The 19,881-nt window shown below is 42.6% G+C and overlaps 1 protein-coding gene across 1 annotated transcript in view; it reads right to left on the minus strand.

Annotated features, from left to right (window-relative positions):
• Nucleotides 1-3,097: 3,097 nt before the first annotated feature.
• The window catches only part of Nlrp2 (NLR family pyrin domain containing 2), a 47,452-nt gene continuing 30,668 nt past the window's right edge, over nucleotides 3,098-19,881 (minus strand). The window contains exons 5-11 of the mRNA XM_052760361.1: nucleotides 18,294-18,464; nucleotides 15,803-15,967; nucleotides 13,992-14,162; nucleotides 12,816-12,986; nucleotides 9,323-9,493; nucleotides 5,125-5,295; nucleotides 3,098-3,338 (exon numbers count right to left, since the gene is read on the minus strand). Of these exons, the coding sequence (XP_052616321.1) occupies nucleotides 3,200-3,338; nucleotides 5,125-5,295; nucleotides 9,323-9,493; nucleotides 12,816-12,986; nucleotides 13,992-14,162; nucleotides 15,803-15,967; nucleotides 18,294-18,464 (1,159 nt within the window). The 3' untranslated portion in view covers nucleotides 3,098-3,199. The remainder of the gene's footprint in view (nucleotides 3,339-5,124; nucleotides 5,296-9,322; nucleotides 9,494-12,815; nucleotides 12,987-13,991; nucleotides 14,163-15,802; nucleotides 15,968-18,293; nucleotides 18,465-19,881) is intronic.

Here is a 19,881-nt window from a genome sequence, read left to right on the forward strand (position 1 = left end):
AAAATCTTAAGAGGAAAACCCTTTTCTTTGGTACCCATTATCTCTACCTGGTGTAATGTCTCCAAGGAAACACGGTATTATATGGGAAATACTTGTCATTTTGCTGTCAAGTTCGGGCATCCAGCTAGGGGCTGGTTCCTTCCTGGAAACTGAAAATCCTATTTTTGAGCTTATTTATTTTGTGGTGTTGTAGTTGGAACTTAAGGCTTCCCACATGAGGCAAATGGATGTAACTGGAAAAAAATCATCCTGAGCAAGGTAACGCAGACACAGAAAGACAAACAGTATATACTCACTCATAAGTGGATATTAGATGCAAAGCAAAGGATAACTAGGCTACAATCCACCACCTCAGAGAAGCTAGGTAAAAAGGAGGATCCTAAGAGGGACACACATGGATCACCCCAGGAAAGGGAAATAGTTAAGATCTCCTGGGTAAACTGGGAGGGGAATAGAGAGAAGGGGATGGGAATATGAGGGCTTGGGATGGCTGAGGATTGGGAAATATGGCTTCATTGGAACAGACATCCATAAGCTCTGTTTATTTTCTCCAGGAAACCCCTTAACCATTCAATCTCACCAAGTCCTTGTGTCCCTCCCTAAGATGCAAACATGGATATACTACAATGCCACTGAATTGCTGAAGTGGACAGCATTATGGAAGGATGATCTTTCTATACGCCTTACCAAAGTACTCACAGCGAGAACTTCCTTCCTGGTTAACAATGTGAATAGATCCAAAAACATGTATATGCATGGTATCTGCAGTAGGGTAAAAACTTATTTTCTCAGAAGTCAGTAATGGGCTGAGGCTGGTGATCCAGGTAAATCAGTGCCATGAGAACAAACACCACTTTGCTTGCTCACCTCCAGACATTTAAAACATTCATGTAGATGATAGGGATCCCTCATGCCATGTCTCAGTGTTGGGTATGGTTTGTGGATAAGATGAGTCTGAGAGTGTAACATAGGATATACATCAAGAAGATGAATTAAGACCCTGATTAAAGGGCTGGAGAGATGTTTCAGCTCAGAGTTACACGTTTCAGTTGAAGAGGACCTGAGTTTGATTCACAACACCCAGTTCAAATGGCTCACACCTCCTGTAACTCCAGCTTCAGGGCACAATTCTTGCCTCCACAGGCACCTGCTACATGTGTACATGCACATATATATACAAATACACACAACCATGAAAAGAAACCACTGGTTAAAAAAAGGCTTATGGTTGGGGAGGTCATAGCCTCTAGTGTATGTCCTGCTATTGTTAGCCAAATGAACTGTCCAATTGCCCTCTAAGTTTTCAAGTTTATTCTTGACCTGGGTCAGAGAAGCTTCTTGGGTTGCACATGAATGAACACACATGCAAATGCCAGATTCACATGGGGATGTAACTCAATGATAGACAAAGTCCAGAGCTACTGTGACCCACATAGCATGGATCTTAAAACCCTCATAGGGGTGGCAAGATGATGAATAAAGGAAAGAGACACCCATGTAGAATCTCTGGGATCAGATGAATGTCTGCTACCATTGGAGGGTAAAAACTACTTCCAGCAACCCAGATCATCAGTGTGTGTATGAGGTATAGCACAAGGAGAGAGGCTGGCAAGCAGTTTCAGGTTGTAAATGTGATGGTTAACATTAAATGTTTTAATTGCCATGCTTGAGAGATAAACAAAAAAATTCCCCTAATATGTAAGCCTGTAGCTTGCACAAGCTTTACCCTAGCAGCCCACTTCCCTTTTTCCCCAGGACATTGAAGACTGCTTTTATTGCAAAATTTGCTGTTCTTGCAAGATAGTTAAGTCAGAAGGTTAACTGCTCCTTCTGCTTTTGTAACCAAGCTTGCTTACTCTGCAAACTACAATGTAACGTTGTGGTCTTTGCCTTTATAAGGCCTGGACTGATATAACTCAAGGCTGCATTTTGGGAGTGCTCTCAGGTGCAGTCCTGGGACCAATCAGCCCAGGTGTCAGTATTTAAATAAAAAGCCTCTTACGATATTAAAACATATTCAGGTTCATGGTGAGTCTGAGTGACCCCAGACTCATGAGAGTAAACATCCAGGAGGAAAAAGCTGCAGTTGGTAGTCTTCACACACACTTGTCACTCAATTGCACTTTGACTCTTTAGGAAAGCTTTGCCATCCCTCTTTTGCCTCACCTGGGTGAGTAAGCCTTCGCTAAGCCTGTGGGACTGAGGCATTGGAGTCCTGGACATGGCCATGCCTTGGTCAATAATACACATTCAGTCAGGCTTTTGCTCTCTCAGGGCTTCCTCCACTCCCTACACCTAGCTGTGCAAGGCTTTGGCTTGATCCCCAGCACTGCCATCAAAACATAAAAAGCAGAACCCAGCATCCACTGGTAGGGCTACAGAAATAGGTGCAATCAAACAATGGCCCCATTCAATTCCTGTTGTGTATTCTCTACTGTTGTCTAGCAATTTCTTCTGAGATAATACCTTCTTTCTTGGAGGGAATCACTTTAAGGTGCAGGGTGGTCTAAAAGGAGGTGAAACATCCCACCCTTTGTTGCAGATCCTTAAGCTCAGGAAGTATACAAGCCAATGCTTCAGAAAGACCCTGAATCTGACCAGATATACTAGGACCTTTCTTCTCTAAGCATGTTAAAGTAATAAAGATGCTAAGAGACACTCTCAGACCAGATGAGACCAGCTGCCTGGCAGAGACTCCCCAACCTGTTGAACTACCTGCAAGTTGTGCATCATTCTCCAGGTTGTGAGCTTTCTTGAGTTATCACCCACACTGGGGTGGATTTTGGTGATGCAGACATCTTTGAGTCAATGCTGCTTCTGCAAAGTAACCCCAATAAATCTCATTGGTTCACCAAGTTGGATTTTCATAGTATCCATACTTTGATCTGTCTTTGGTTCCCTATCTAGTGGTATATAGATCAAATCTACCCAGGAATGGTGTTACATATTACCCTATGATCTCTCTTCAGTTTTGTGGGAACCCATTAGTAAACAGGACTTTACAAATGCTCTCACCTTTATTTCTCAACAAACCCGTGATATAAACATTTCACATGTAACATTGTTCAGTGACTTGTGTGGAATAAAGGGTAAAGACATTTAGCCCAGCTACCAACAGATCAGAGAGGGTGACCAGAAGGCCTTCATCCACACCTTCAAGGCCCATTACTCATTTGGAGGGTAGAGACACTGGGTGGCCTCAAAAGATGAAATGAGGCAAAGAAGATCCCTTTCTCTTAGGATCTGATCGGTCGTTGCTAATGGTCAATTGTGGATGGCTCTTTTTCATTTCTTGGATCAGCTTCTGGATACTCGGGTTAGTGTCATCAAATTTCAACCTAGGTCACAACCAGAGGAGAAAAATGGTTGTTGCTTCAGTGAAATTCATTTAAAATTCCCACATGCCTTAAATGTCTCATGGGTCACTTTAACACTATACTGCAAGGTAGAACTGCATATTGATATTTTAAATTTTGTTTGAGTGCATGGTATATGCATATGTGCCCACATATGTGTTGGTGAACTAAACTCCTGTGGCTGCATCTAGAGGCCAGAGGTTGTTATAGGGATGTCTTTCTCAATCAATTCTTTACCCTACTGTCCCCATCCTGATTTTATTTTTTTGTGTTTGAGTGTTTTGCCTACATGTATTTATGTGCACTACATGGGTGCCTGTGGGAGCTCAGAAGAGGCCACTGAATCCCTGGAATTGGAGTTACAGATGGTTGTGAGTCACTATATGGGTGCTGGAAACAAAACCTGGGTCCCCTGCAAGGGCAGCAAGTGTTTTCAGTTGCTGAGCCCTCTGTCCACCCCTGCCCCAACTATCTTGCTTTTTTTATGAGTCAGAATCTCTCACTGGCATCCTGAAATTCACCACTTTGATTAAACTGGCTGGTCAGTGAATCTTCCTGACTCCACCCCCAACTACTGGACTTATAGACCTGTTTGGCCTAGGGCTTTCATGTGGGTATTGGTGATTCAAACTAAGGTCCTCATGTTAGCACAGCAAGAGCTTTACACACTAAGTTAACTTCCTAGCCCCAGCGTATTGGGTCTCATTAGCCTATGCTAGCCTCAAACTCACTCTGTAGCTGGGCATGGCCTTGCCCTTCTGATCTTCCTACCTCCATTTTCCAAGTTTATTGCCATGCTGGTTTTATGCAGTTCTGAGGATCAAATTCAAGGCACACACCAGGCAAGTACACTACCAACTGAATTACACACTCGGCCTGCATACTGATTTATTGAGGGAAAAGGTATCTGTAGTGATAAAGACACTGCAGAGCCATGGATCCTTCAGTCATGACCGTACGGTCTTTTGAATCAGTGTCTCTGACTGAAACAGGAGCTCGAAGATTGGCTAGATTAAGCTGTTTACTAAGTGCTTGGGCCCTGCCCGTCTCTGCAATTCCCAGCTTTGCAGAGGCAAACACATACCTTCATGCCTGGCATATATGTGGGTTCTTAGGTGCCCATGCTTGACTAGCAGTCACTCTACGAAGTAAGCTATCTCCCCAGCCACTTTCTTCCTTTGTGCTCTTTTGAAAGAGCACCTCAGGCTGTAGTCTAGGAAAGCTTGAAACTCAGAATGTAAGCCCAATTGTGGCAATCTTATCACAATCTCCCAAGATCCAGAAATCAGGGCTGAGCCATCACACCAGGTTCCCGCTATTCTAGAGATACCATGTAAGACTTGCAGTTTACTCTCACTATTAAGACAAACGTCTAACAATTATGGCTTCTTGGTCTCCCATGCAGTGTTGACTTCGTTATCCAACCCCAGTTTACCCATCAGTGGTTAAGGTTAAGGAGAAGGTTGTTAAGAATGACCACTGGATGTGGTGACCCATGCTTTTAAACCCAGCACTCAAGAGGCAGAGGCAGGCAGATTTCTGGGTTTGAGACTAGCCTAGTCTACAAAGTGGGTTCCAGGACAGTCAAGGCTATACCGAGAAATCCTGTCTTGAAAAATTAAAAAAAAATATTTGGTGACCAAATGTCAATGGATAGAGCTGATTGCCAGATGTCAACCGCGAACCATTTAGTAGCACTGGGTGTCTCACTTCCACCAAAACCACCATGTAGGAAACGCTATATATGAAATAGGAAATAGGATCACACCTGAGTGTTTGAAGGGGGCAAATGTTATGTTTCAAGTCTTCACAGAATGTCTTGACTGCATCAGTTCCCAAGTTGTTCTGAGACAGGTCTATAGTGTTCAGGCTCTTGTTGTTTCTGAGAGTCTCAGAAAAGTCTTTGCAGTTGTTTGGAGTCATGGAGCATCCATACAGCCTTGCAGACAAAATACAAAACTTAACTCATTGCGTCTTACCCAGCACTGGATTCCTGTATTCTTCAGTAGTCACCTTCCAAGCAAGTTGTGCTTGTTGGTACAACAGTGGCAGGACAGTTATGGGGGTTACCAATAGCTTTCTGATTGGGTTTGAGGCCGCTACAGATGAGGCATTTCTAGTAAACATGGTTGAAAGTTCCCTGGTGGGGAACCTGCTGTTAGTTCACTAAACAGTCATGTTGTCAAACCGTCTAAGAAATATTGATGTTTATAACTACAGATCTGTGTTGCTCTCAAGTTTAGTCAGAGAAGCTTCTTTTTACAGTGAGTATGGCTAATGAGGAGACTTATAACTGGTCACAATGCTGAGAATAAACGAAGTGCTCAGCTGTGGAGGGTCATTTGCATCAACCTCTCTCTGTTCAAGGCTTAGGAAACATCTTGTAAGAGGTAGATAGACTAAGAGCTGGAGTATGGAGAGGATCAATGTGAAATCTGTCATCTGGACAGTGCATGACTGCTGCACACATGAACTCACAGCAAACGTAGTTACCTGTACAAGACCTGTACAGATCAAGCCAGTCAAAATCTCAGCATGGATGAGGGAGGCCCTCCAGAGTCCCCACCCAGCTGATGGAAAGAGATGAAGACATGGAAGGTTGCTGATGTCTCCACACTCATGTGCATATGATCAATAGTCACTGGACTAAGGGTGATAATTTAATAATAAAAAATAGTAATGATAATACTATTATAACAATAACAATAATAAGAGAGAATATGAAGTTGGGAAGGAGATGGGTTAGGTCATCTCAGGAAAGACTTGGGGGTAGTGGAAGGATGGATATGAACCAAATACATGGTATACATGTATGAGAATTTCATAGAATAAAAATATTATGTATTTAAGACATAGCTCATTAATTCAACCAATGCTATGATCATTATCCTGTATGACAGGCACACAGTTGCAAGCACTCAACAGTGAGCAACAAAAGCTTCTGCCCTCATGGCAACAAAATAGTGTACTCTGTAGTATGACATTTACAAGGAAAGATTATGAAAGGAAAGAAGGGAGTATCTGGGGATGCCAGATCAAGGGCTGTGGATGGTATGAGAGAGTGAAGAGAAAGAACTGTAGCAGTTAGGATTAGTAAATCTCCAGGACAGGGAAAGGGCCTGATGTTGGCTTATCAGTGTTGTGTGAAACAGTATCAAACTGAGCATGTTGTACATGTGTATAATCACACACCATTTGGAAGGCCAAGACAGTACGTTGGATAGATTGATGCAAGCCTAGTGTACACAGTGAGACCCCATAAAGCAAGCAGAGAAGTCAGGGCAGGTCAAGGTAACAAAGCAGAGCATAATAGAGCAAAATATGTACATGATGTATACAAAGCATAGCATCAAGACAGGCAACATCAGTGACCCAGAGAAGGCCGTAGAAGAGGAGGTCATAGGCAGAGGCCAGCCCACAGAAGATGCTCAGGTCACAGCCAGATTTTGCTTGGACCGAGACAGAAGCCACTGATGGTTTTGAGTAGAGGGATGATGTGAGTGATATAAAAGTGACCATAAAAGTTATTCAATGGGACTGGAGTTTTAGCTCAGTTGGTAGAACGAACAAAGCTCCAAGTTTGATCACCAGTACCACATTAGACTGGGCATGGTGGTGTATGCCAGTGGTCCCAGCACTTCAGAGCATCAGAAGTTAAAAGTTATTTTCTGAAACATAGTGAATTTGAAGCCAGCTTGGGATACAGGTGGGGGAGGGCTGGTGAGATGGATTGATGGATAAAGGTCAAGCCTGATGACCTGCATTGGATCCTTAGGATCCACAAGGTAGAAGGAGAGGACCAGTTCCAATTCATTGTCCTCTGACCTTCACACTTGTGTTATGGCATGCTCTAGCTCCCTTCCCCACAAAATAGAGAAGTGTAGTAAAAAAAAAAAACAACTTAAAGTTTAAGAAGAATACCCACAGGAAATGAAGAGGTCAGAATGCAGCCTTGTGAAATCAACACAAGCTCCTAGATGTTGCTATGTTCGAATTCTAGATAACTGGAAGAGGGTGCCAAGGTTTCAGAATAGACTGGACTCTAAAAGAGGAATGGAGAGAGGATATCACACAAAGTGAGGAAATGATCTGTTTGGAGGGATAGTTTATACTGAAGAGTTTAGGTAGGGGAGAAAGATCAATTCCATTTTGGACAAAGACCTCAATGAACTCCAAGAAAGCAGGAAAATGGGTATGTTCAGTACAGGAAAAAGCATTCCTCCGTCTGGAGTTGTCAACTGTGCAGGAGACAGAGACAAGTTACCATAGAAATGATCAAGTGATGTGTGCATACATGGGCATACACACAGTGTTACATGTATAAGATAATAGCTCAGGCCATGGGCTAAGTTTAGTCCATGATGTTGAATGGGCTCCATATAGCAAGCACTGAGCTCATGGCTTGGCAGGTGTTTAACAATGATGGTTTTTTTCTTTATCGTGATAGCCATGTTTATAGCAGACAGACCTCATCTTATTTCCTAGAATGCATGAGTGAGATGATGCACAAAGGAGTTAGGGCTGACTGATGTGTAGCAATTTCCTCAAAGATAAAACATCTTGTCTTAGAGGGATGTTCATTAACACAGGATGTTGGCAAAGAGGTGAAGCAGGATGCTCCGAGAGGGGTGGTGAATGATTTCATTCTGAAGTTCCTTAAGCTCAGAAATAAAGCTCAATAGCCTTAGGGAGTCCCTGGAACTGACAGATATGCTAGGCCCTCTCCCCTCACTATGCATATATTAGCAGCAAGGGCTGCTAGAGACACCCTCAGACCTGCTGAGCTGCCTGGAAGAGACCTCCTCCAACTTGTACCACCTATACAGGTTTGCAGTGTGCTTCAGGTTTCTAGCTTTCTTGAGCTACTTCCCCTGCTGGGATGTGGCTGTTTTTGAGTCATTTCTGCTTCTGCAAATAACCCCTCACCTATATTCCTGTAAGTAACCCCAATAATCCCGCTGGTTCACCAAGTTGGCCTTTGATGGTGTCCTCACTTTGGTCTGTCATCGGTTCCTTACCTTTCATGATTAGACGTTGGTTCCCATCTCCCCAGGAATAGTGCCACACAGCAGATGGGTAAGTATTTGTCTCTGCTGGTATGCCAACAGGGTATTATATGGAATCCAAGTCCACAGCTATGCTAGACAAGCACTAACCACTGAGCTACACACCTATTCCCCAGAGGGCTGTCAACCACTGATACCACCACTCTTCTGCCAGCAGGTTTGTGCCACAAATCACACAGTGGCTGCGGGTTCCCTTCCTATAATCCTGAAGATGACAATTCAGTGTTCTCACCAGCCTACATTGCAACCATGATGGACTCTTAGAAGTACTGATGCCTCCCCTACCTCCTGGGAATTTAGAGGCATTTCTTTGTTATCTCCCTTCCCCAGAAACCTTTTCTTCAGTGATGCAACCACTAGTAAGGAGTTACTTACAGGAGCATGGGCATCTTATCTATGGCCAGCCATGGTTAAACTCACCAGGACACACACACACACACACACACACACACACACACACACACACACACACTCAAAATGGAAGGGGGCCGGGTGGTTTGGAGCCACCAAGATGCAGGCTTGGGAATGAAACGAGTTCTCTGCAAGAGCAGCAAGTGATCTTAACTGCCGAGTTATTATTTCTCCATCCCCTTGCCAGGTGATTAAAAAAAATACTCAACTTGGGGTGGAGAGAGAGAGAGATCTGTGGTAAAGGCCCTTGCTGCTAAGGCTGATGTTCTGGATTCGAACTCAAGATCCCACATGGTGAGAAGAGAGAGAACCAACCCCCTCCTGTTGTCCTTTTGATCTCTGTGCCCCAACCATAAGACACACAGACTAAAAATGTGATACAGTACTCAACTGACTCGACTCAAGCTCTCTGAATTGCTCCTGAAGGCATCTGCTACACTTGAGAACCCCTTTGAGGTACAGATCACAGTTCAACAAGGCATAACTCACCACAGACTTTTCAAGTTACTCTGGGGTTCCTTCAGCGCTTCACACAGAAACCTTGTACCTGGGGTTCTGATACAATTCTGCCCCAGATCCAAGTGCTCTAGACTCGATGCCTGGCTGAGCATCTTTGAGAGATGGCGGCAGCCTTCACTGGTGATGTTACAGGACCACAGTCTGGAAAACCACATGCACAGGGACAAAAATCAGGAACAAAGGAACCCATTAGTTCATTCTGGGATGATACCCTCAAACCACATCCTTCTACCTTGAGCCATGGTTTCAATTAAGCTTAGAGTTATTGGAATAAGTGAGGACATTATAATGAAATCATAAATTGGGTTTCCATATGGGTTTGCAAAAAAAAATCCTTAGTGTTATTTACTGTCTTGATCCTCTTTTCTATCCCACTTTCCCATTCCACTTCTATAGAGAAGTTGGAGAGCGAATATGATTAAAATACATTGTGTACATATATGAAATTCTCAAAAAATAAGAAAATAAAATTAATTGGTATGAGAGGGAACCTCATGCCTGCTACTGTAAACCTAGGCAACTACCTGTGGCTAGTAGAAGGCAAAGACTCAAAGAAGAGAGTCTATAACACTTCTTCATTAAAAGGATACACAGTTTCCAACTGCCTTTTAAAGACTTATGCTCATAGGTAAATGCAGCTATCATCCCTCAACAAAGAAAACATTAGAATTATAGTACCTCATGGACGAGGGCATATATCAGTGATAAGTTCCTAGCAGGGAGCCTGTACCCATTAGGTGCTTAATGAATGCTGATAATTGTTATCTCATGGCTGTGTTTGGTTATCTTGGAGGGTAGTGACTTTTTCTGTGGTGAATTTTTTTTTGTCGGATAGGGTCTCACTCTGTAGCTTAGGCTGTGATTGTCCTGCCTCTTGACTTCCAAATGCTGGTTTTACAGGCATAGGCCATCATGACTGGACTGATGATAGTGCCTTCTAACATAATTAGGCTGCAAGTTCAAGACAGGGCTAGTTAGTGGGTAGGTTCTTCAAGGCTTTGGATCCCAGTGGTTGGGTATTTACACAGTGTATTGTTGGGGAGTTCTTTCCTTCCATCTATCTCTAACCATGAACTCAATATTTCGTCACATTTAAGTAACCAAGTAGGCATCATGGCTGCTCATAGGTATAACAAGGATTAAAAATATAGGAAACCCTGACAGCTCCCCTTCCTTCTTCCCTCCTTCCTTCCTTTCATGGTGTTGAAAATGGAACCCAGGACCTTGGACACAAATTGCATTATTTCTTTATTTTATTCTTTGGTCAACTTGACAGGAGCTAGAGTCGTCTGGGAAGAAGATACCTCAACTGAGAAAGTGCCTCCATAAGGCTGGCTTGTGGGCAAGTCTGGAGGGCATTTTCTTGTCTAATGGTTGATGTGGGAGGGCCCGGCCCACCCTAGGGGGTGTCACCCATGGGTGTGTAGTCCTGGGATGTGTAAGAAAGCAAAGTGAGCAAGCCAGTGACAGCACCCTTCCATGGCCTCTACATCAGCTCCTGCCTCCAGGTCCTGCCTCGACTCTACTTCATGATGGACTACAAGATGTAACAGGAAATGACCTTTCCTCCCCAGGTTGCTTTTTGTCATGGCATGTATCACAGCAACAGGAAGCAAATGAGAACAAACTGTACTGGTGACTCACAACAGAGCCAGTGTTTCAGTGTTGCCAGTGACCTCTCGGTTATCCAGAATAGCAGGGTTGTCAATCTAAAACAATCTTTGCAGAGTGGCCAGTGCAGCCCCATTACTCTTTGGAAATTAATTCTATGAATCTTCTCTTTGCAAAAGTCAGAGACCACTGAAGACCACCACAACCAAACAAAATGCAGAGTTCTGGAGCCCTGTTCTAATGGGTATATCTTCAGCACACTCCTGCACCTGAGGCTCAGGGAAGTGCGCAGAAGAGGTGGGAAATGTTCAAAGAGGTAGAGGATCAGAGAGTTTCCTCTGAGATTGTCTCTCCTAGGAATGTCAGAAGCTACACCCATAAAGTCTCACTAACATGACTGCCCAAACATGAGCTGAATAAGGGTGATATTAATGGACAGGCAAAACTGGACAGGGAAAAGCCCATGAGGCCTCAACCCTACACAAAGAACAATAGGCAACTGAGGAAAACTAGGAGCAGGAGAGGTTGTCTATCCCTAGGGACCACCAGTTGGTTGTCCAGTGCCCAGTGGTCAGCCCTGAAAACATATCTATAAGTAACGTTATATGGTTTCAACTGGTTATGTTTAGGAATATATATATATATATATATATATATATATATATATATATATATATATATATATATATATATATATATATACATATATATATATACAGTAACAATTAGTGAAAAAGAGGCTATGAATTTGCAGGAGAGTGGGAGGGATATATGGGAAGGTTTGGAGGGAAGAAAGGGAAGAGAAAAATGTTGTAATGATATAATCTTAAAAATAAAAAAATTATATTAAAAAAAGAAAATGGATCCTATAGACTCCAGGATGAATACCCCAGGGTCATATTGAACTTGTCGACAAGTTAATTCCACCTCTATCCAACCATGTATACTTTGTGTTCCATAGTGTTAAGAAGAGATTTGAAGAGGAAGTCAAGCTGGGCTTGATGGCACGTACTTGGGAGTCTAAGGCAGGAGGATTGTTTTGAGTGAGATCCTGTCTCATAAAAATACAGAAACAATGTAAGAGCTGGAGGATGGGGAGGATTCTCTGAAATAGGATCTTCTGGACAAGGCACAGCTGTGGCACACATGAAGTCACAGCACCTGTGGTCACCCACAGAAGACCAGCTCAGCTAAAAATCCTGCATCTATGGGAGAGAGTTCCTGAGGCCCTACCCCTAACTAGAGGATATTGGTAGTTGATGGCTGTTGTGGGAGGGAGAGTCACTATCCTTTGGGAGCTGTCTACTTATAGGTTGTCCATGCCCTAAGTGGATGATCCCACACATGCGTGCATGTTGGCAGTACTAATTGGGCTCAGTGGGTCATACTTTACAAAAAATTAACAGAAGAACAAAAAAAATCCAGGCATGGTGGCACATCCTTAAAACCCAGGTGCTAGGTAGGTGGAGGATCAAGAGGATCCTCTGTATAGAGTGAGTTCAAGGACAGCCTGAGATATGTAAGACATCATCTCAAACAAAAACAAAAAGGAAATCAGATCCTGAAACCAGATCTCCCTCTCAATTCACTATAGAACATTAATATCACATATTCATATTCTAAAATTGTGGGAATAATGAAGTCAGGGCTTTACTCATGCTATATATAACTGTCAGCATTAGGATGCATCCCCAGCCAATGCCATTTCTTATGTCACTCTTACCTGGAAAGTCATTAGCATATTTCTGGTAGTTAGAATAATCATGAATTACTTTCATATGTAGCCTACTTAAGCGCATGCACACGCACACACACACACACACCCCTACAATGTCTGTAGGCAGTGACTTACACCAGAGTCTGTAGTTTACACTCGGGATAGCTTAAGCTTTCACACAGGACTTTCACTCCGTTATCTCCAAGAACGTTCTTGGCCAGATTGAGGTGTGTCAGAGCCTGGCTGACCATCAAAATGGAAGAGATGTCCTTGCAACAGGCTTCAGTGAGGTGACAATTCTCCAACCTGCATAGGAATCACACACAGGATCGGCTCTACTAACAACCAGTCTGGGAAGGGAGAGGCTCACAGAGCCCCACCATTTACCTCTTAACTGCTGTCCATGGATAGACTTTAGGAGAAGGAGGATTACTATCCTGACTCGTGTCTCCTCCGCTGAGCCCACCGGGCTTCAACACATAGCTTCAAACTCACAGACTCACAGATGGCCCTGTTTCATCTTGGTGGTCACAAAACAAAATAAATAGGTATAAATGAGAGAGATTGGTCAGGAGGATAGACTGGGAGGTGGGCGTGAGAGTGTCAGTATGCATGGTACATGTGTATTTTCAAAACTGTAAAAAAAAAAATCCCACCTAAACAAAAACCCCCAAACCAAAACAAACAAAAAATCATACAGCTATTAAAATGGGAGAGGACATTTTCAGCTGACTCCAGAAGGTAAAATCCTCAAGTTCTTGTTGATTCCATCACACAGTCAGGATCACATGAGGGATTTAGAATGAAGAACGCAATCATAAGACCTTTATAAGACCAGCCAGCCAAAATCCGAGTCTGGATGAGGGAGGGGCTCATGTTACCACTCCACAGCTGAGGAGCTATTAGCAGGTGATGGATGCTGGGGGGAGAAAGAGTCAAATTTTCTTCAGGGATGTGGTTCCTGAGAGGTGACCCATGCTCTAGTAGATTGTCCAACTCCAGTCCGACTCAGTGGGTTTAAGCAAAGAGCACATGAAGTTAGGAGGGAATGGTGATGGGATGGAGGGAATTCAGAGGAGAGAAAATAGGGAATGAAATTTATCAAATGACATAGATATGCATGTATGAAATTCTCAATAAAAGAAGAATGAGAAGAGAAAGATGCTTGATGCAAAGTCAAAAACTCAGAAGCAGGTATCTGCATAGGTGGACTCAAATGGACTGCCTGGTAAGTGTGGTGTCAACTATGCCTCTCCTCTCTACTCCTCAGACCCCAAAGAGATGCTCCGCAGGAAGAGAGGAGATACTTACGACACCCTCTGCAGCGTGCTGTTCGGTTGCTTCCAAGTCTTACACATCAGCCTGGCACCCTTGTCCAAGAGTTCATTGTCTGTGAGGTCCAGACATGTCAGCGATTGTCTGACCTTGATGGCCTGGAAGAAGTCATCCCATTTCTGAATACCAGTAGGATAAGAACACAGACTGTGGGAGAAACGAGAATGAGTATGTTCTGAATGGTCCAGAGAATGATGGACAACATCTGCTCTTCCAGTTGAGCGAGTTCAGCAGGTGTATAGTGAGTCAAAGTAAAAGAGTAAGTTGCAAGACACAGCAAAACATCAAATCAGGCTTGTGAAAAGCTAACGGAAACTGACTGGGGCTAGTTAGGGGGATCAGATTGTTTCTGATCAAGCCTGCTCTCCTTGGTTGAGCTTCCCATGGATAAACTTGAGTTTTCTTTCCCATTGTAGGAATGAATGTTTTACTCCCTAGTTGTTCAAGGGCACAATGTGTATACTCTTGGGCTGTTTCGTGGTCTCCGTCTCTCGGTTGAGTACGAGAATATGGTCTAGTTGCCTAGGTTCACCAAGTTTCATTCTCTCTTACACATTTTTTTTTTTTACCTAGCATGCCTTTAATATAGCCCTCATGAAGCAGAGGCAGGCATATCTCCATGGGTTCCAGGCCAGTCTAGTCTACATAGTGAGTTCTAGGCCAGTCAGAACTACACAGTGAAATTCTGTCTCAAATTTTTATTCTTTTAATGTTTTATACACATTTATGTCACTATGTGACCTCAAACTTACAGCCCTCTTGACTCTGTCTCCTTAGTCTCATATGACAGATTTTTATTACCTCCATTTTTTTATGTTGAAAATAAGTTGTATCTTTACTTTGAATGTTTAAAGTTGATAACTGAGATATATGTCACACAGGTAAAAAGTACTAAAGATAACAAAGAGCTTCTCTGAGCCTACACCATAACTATGTAACTAAATTAAATCAAGGTATTGGCATGTTATGTAGACTGATATTTACTTCCAAAAATTACATACATTGAACTTACATAGAATTTCCTTTCATTTTAGGTATTAGCTTATTTATTTTTATAAATAAAAATAAAAATTGAGTCCCAAATATTCAAGTCATAACTTTCCCTCCCAGATAATCCACTCAGGAAAAGAAAAAAAGGGTCATTTGCCATGGATGGTATTGACAGAAGCTATAATTTGTCTCATAACTTGTTTTACTTCATCTCCAAGTCCTTATGGGATGCATGTTAAGAAGATTTATTCAAATGGGTGAATATCACATACCAGGGAAGGTAGAGGCAAAGTTTGTGGTCTTATATTGTGTTCCTGCTGCTGGTTCAAGTGGTCATGTTAGGATCCATGGATCACAGGATGGGGGTGGTGGTATCACCAGCAGAGAACATCTTAATCAAGGGTGATGCCTGAGATGGGCTTAGCTAATGCTCTGAAGAAGTCTTTCTTTGTTTGCAAGATAGGGGTCTTCAAGCTTATGTTCTGAATCATGACCCAAGAAGAATGTAACTACAACCATAAGCAAATGATCTGATAGGGTTGTTACTCAGACTCTATAGAGGTTTCTTGGTCACAGGGTTGTCATATATATTTTACACACACACACACACACACACACACACACACACACACACACACACACACACACACACACTTTGTCCATCTTCTGGTCCATGTGCCCTAAGTGGTGGTATTTTTTTTGAAGAACAAGCAATCTTTCCTGCCAATTAGATTTGCTATATAGGAAGACCTGAGATAGTTTTATGTGACCAGACATTTAGGGATGAAGCGACATACCTGAGAAACTTAAGGTTGCATGCTGGATGTTTCATAACTTCACACAGCGAGGGAAGAATGGTGCTCAGGTTGTCACCTTTCAGGGTCAGATGTGAGAGGGTTTCATAACCATTAAAAATGAGGCACAATTTCTTGTATGCATTGGCTGGGGAAATGTTTTTGAGGCTGAGGAAAAGAATACAGAGAGGAGATAATGAGTGCTGTGGAGATGGCTCAGTAAAAGGCACTTGCCACCAAACCTGTCAATCTCGGTTTGATCCCTGGGACCAACATGATCAAAGGAAAGAACCAATTCTGGCATTTGTACTCTGGCCTCCATTCACGCAGATATAGGCATCACTTGCCTCTCAACACCATCATAAATAAATGTAACAAAAACTTCTAAAGAGACGAGATTTTGACTTTCTATACCTCTACAATACATAAACAGATACAAAAGGATGCAGTACGTTTACATTTTAGCTTCCCCCTACGTTAAACTACCCCATTCTTCAAAGAATTGTTGACAGAAATTGTATTTAAGCCATGCAAAATTGTTTTGTTATATGTACACTTTGTGAGATAACTGACCCAATCAAGCCAATTAACATATCCATCATCTCATACAGCTACCATTTTTTCACTTCATAGCTACAATCCTATACCCCAGAAATGATCTAGAAACATGCAGATTTTGGGCAAGATGCTCTTTTTTTTGTGCAACCATATGGTATTCTCTCCACAAGATAGATTTTAAAAAGATTTATTTTTACTCCTGTGATGTGTGTGTATGTGTCTGTCTGTGCCTGTGGATGTGTGTGGGTATATGCATGCCTGAGTTCAGCTGCCTTTAGAGTCCAGAAGAGGGCATCAGATCCCCTGGAGATAGTGTTATAAAAACAGGTGGAACTCAAGATCATGTTGTGTGAAACACGCCATTTTCTGTTTTGTGTGGGAGAACATGGGAGATCTCTGCTCTCCTGCCAGGTGTGGTGGCATGGGTCTGTAATCCCAGCACACAGGAGGCAGGGGTATTGTCAGAAGTCTGAAGCCAACTTTGTCTACATAGGAGTTGTGGGAAAGCCAAGGCTACATAGTGAGACTCTGTCTCTAAACCACCCTCTCCCACTCACTCCAACTCTTCTCAGCAAAAATGGACTATATATTGCTACTATAGAGACATTACAGCATATGCTACTTTCCAGATCTTACTCATCTCAACTAAAGCTTTGTTTCCATTGACCAACAGTTCTCTTTAGAAACTATCTGAAGTCCTGGTTTCTTTAGTCATTTCCAACATCTACAAAAGGAGAGTTAAGTCACAAGCTATCTTCCATACAAAAGCCATCTTGTTTTTGGATGGGGGTGGGGAATGAAACATCCATTTTCTTTGAAGTGTTACCAGTGGATACCTTTATACAAACGCCTTGTCCTGTGGAAGACTGTGAGGTGCTCTATTGCATTTAGAGTCAGAGTTCTTGTCCAGTGCCATCTTAGTGGATGAGAGTTCTTATTCTTATACACCAAGAAAGAATAATAGGTTTCAGAGAGATGGCTCAGTGTTTAAGAGCGCTTGATTCTCTGCAGAGGGCCTAACAGGGTGGCTCATACTGTCTGTTACTCTTGTTCCAGGGGATCCAATGTCCTTTTCTGATCTCCAGTTGGCACCAGGAATGTACATGGTGTGTATACATACACGCAGAGAAAAACTCATACATATCAAATTAAAGAATTTTCCCTGAAACCCTTGTGACTCACACCTTTCTAGATTTAAACCTTCGAGGCACACAATCCACAGCTGAACATTAAGGAAGACAGAAAAGTTTTTCACACTCTGTACTCATGCATTTAAGCTATATATTTACCTTTCCCCTGTTGATATTTTAACCTGATATCTTTCATTCCAATTTAACTCATTTGCATATATGTTTTTTTGGGTCATGGATGCACACATCTTGCCCAGTTGACTTTCCATGCTCATGCCTTAAGCACACTGTTCTCTATCTCTATATCTGTGGCTTCCAGTCTGTCACAATGCTGCATCCCCTGGGGTACTAGATGATACCTGCAGACACTGAGATATCTCATGACTAAAGGAAGGAACTGCTGTTGATATCTGGCATGTGGAGGTCAGGGACACTGCTCACCATTTTCCAATGAACAGGCCAACCTTCCTCCCTCCAACAAAGAAACACATAGCTCAAGTGCCCACTGAGGTTGGGGGACTCTGTTCTACTTAGAGACCAATGGCTGCCGAAGCAGGACTCAAACTGCCTAGGGATTTTGATTATTTTTCTTATGGTGTATGTGGACATCAAATATGTATCCTGTATCATACTGAAGTTACTGTAGGATTCTTTTCTAGGTAAAAATTAAGGTTAGGGCCACCTAAATTCATTGTATCTTGAGTACCTGGTTAGAGTCCGGGATACAAGTTTGAGGATTTCTTCTAAAATGTGAGAGCTTTGGTCATATGCTAGGGGGATCTCTCCAGAGATCCGATCCTACTTACAGCACTTTCTGGAGATGGCAGGGAGCAGAGGACAGTTTTTCGCACAGAATCTCCAGTGAGGATCTGCTGAAGAAGCTCTTGCTGATATTCAGATAGACCAGTTTCTCATTTGAATTAAACAAGTCACAAAAGTCTGTCCAGAAAGCTAGCAGGTGTTGGCTGTCCTGAGACCTACAAAGACAAAGAGGCTTATTTTCATTTCTATGTGTATTCATGTGTACTCACATGCCCCTTGAGATCCTCAGGCACCTTCTACCTTTTGCTTGAGGCAGAATCTTTCATGGGTTTGGCACTTTACCAAGTAGACCAGGCCAGCAGGACATAAGATTCCACTTGTCTCCACATTGTCATCGCTGAGATTGCAGGCATGCATGACCTTTTACCTAGTGCTTTTGTGTGGGCTCTGAGATCTAAACTTAGATCTTCCCACTTGCCTTGCCTTAAGTGATTTAAGGATTGAGCTCTAAGGACTGAGCCATCTTCATAGTTTCTACAGAAGTTTTTTGCAATTCGTCTTTCACATCAGCATCCAAAGGGATGGTTGTTATGGCATTTCCCCTATACTTTGTTCGACTCCGCTCACCTGCCTGCTTCTTTCTGGTTCCCTTTGCTCCCCAATAGTTTCCATGCAACATATATTCTACTGCCTGCATTTCTTCCTGTAAGGTGCCTTTCCATCTCATGACGCCTGGTCTACCTTGCTTCTCTGCTGCTGTGGTTAAACACCATGACCAAAAGCAACTTGCGGAGTAAAGGGTTTATTTGGTTTTTGTCTTCCCAGTCATAGTCCATGAACGACGGCGGGAACTCAAGGCAAGAACAGGCCATGGAGGGATACTGCTCACTGTCTTGCTCAATCTGCTTCCTTATACTACTACTCAGGACCCCTAGCTCAGGAATGAAACCACCCACAGTGGACTGGGACCTCCCACATCATTACCAACCAGAATAAAATGTCCCACAGACTTGCTTACAAGCCAGTCTGATGGAGACAATCCCTTGATTTATGTTCTCTTCTCCTAGGTGACTGCAGTTTGGGTTCACTTGAAAAAATTTAATCAGTATAGTCTTTTGTACTTTTATAACCTAAACCTCCACATATGTATATATACACACATATACAAAAATTAAAATCTAGAATCAGTTTATTAGAGAGAACACAGTATTTGTCTGAAATCTGGCTTCTTGGCTTAATTTCCAGTTCCGTCCATTTTCTTGGAACTGTTATGATTTAATTTTTCTTTACAGAACAATGCGCTATAATCATTTGCAGTAACACAGGCAACTAGGAGACACCATGTAAAGTAAGCTGAACCAGAAGGACAAATATCAAATGTTTTAGTATATATAGCAATTTAAAAAAGACAACTTGAATATTGAAATAGTGCTTGAGGTTGAGAAAGGTATGAGGTTGCGGCAGGGTAAGGCAGAATGCATGGATTTGAAGATTTATGATTTGTGTGTGTGTGTTTTGCCTACTTGTATGTCTATGCACCATGTACATGGCTAGCCCATGGAGGTCAAAATAGGACACAAGATTCCCTGGAACTGAAGTTATAGACAATTGTAAGCATCATGAAGACCACGA

The sequence above is a fragment of the Peromyscus californicus genome, unplaced genomic scaffold (assembly GCF_007827085.1).
Source record: "Peromyscus californicus insignis strain IS unplaced genomic scaffold, ASM782708v3 Scaffold_4__1_contigs__length_199733344, whole genome shotgun sequence".
NCBI classification, from domain to species: Eukaryota; Metazoa; Chordata; class Mammalia; order Rodentia; family Cricetidae; genus Peromyscus; species Peromyscus californicus.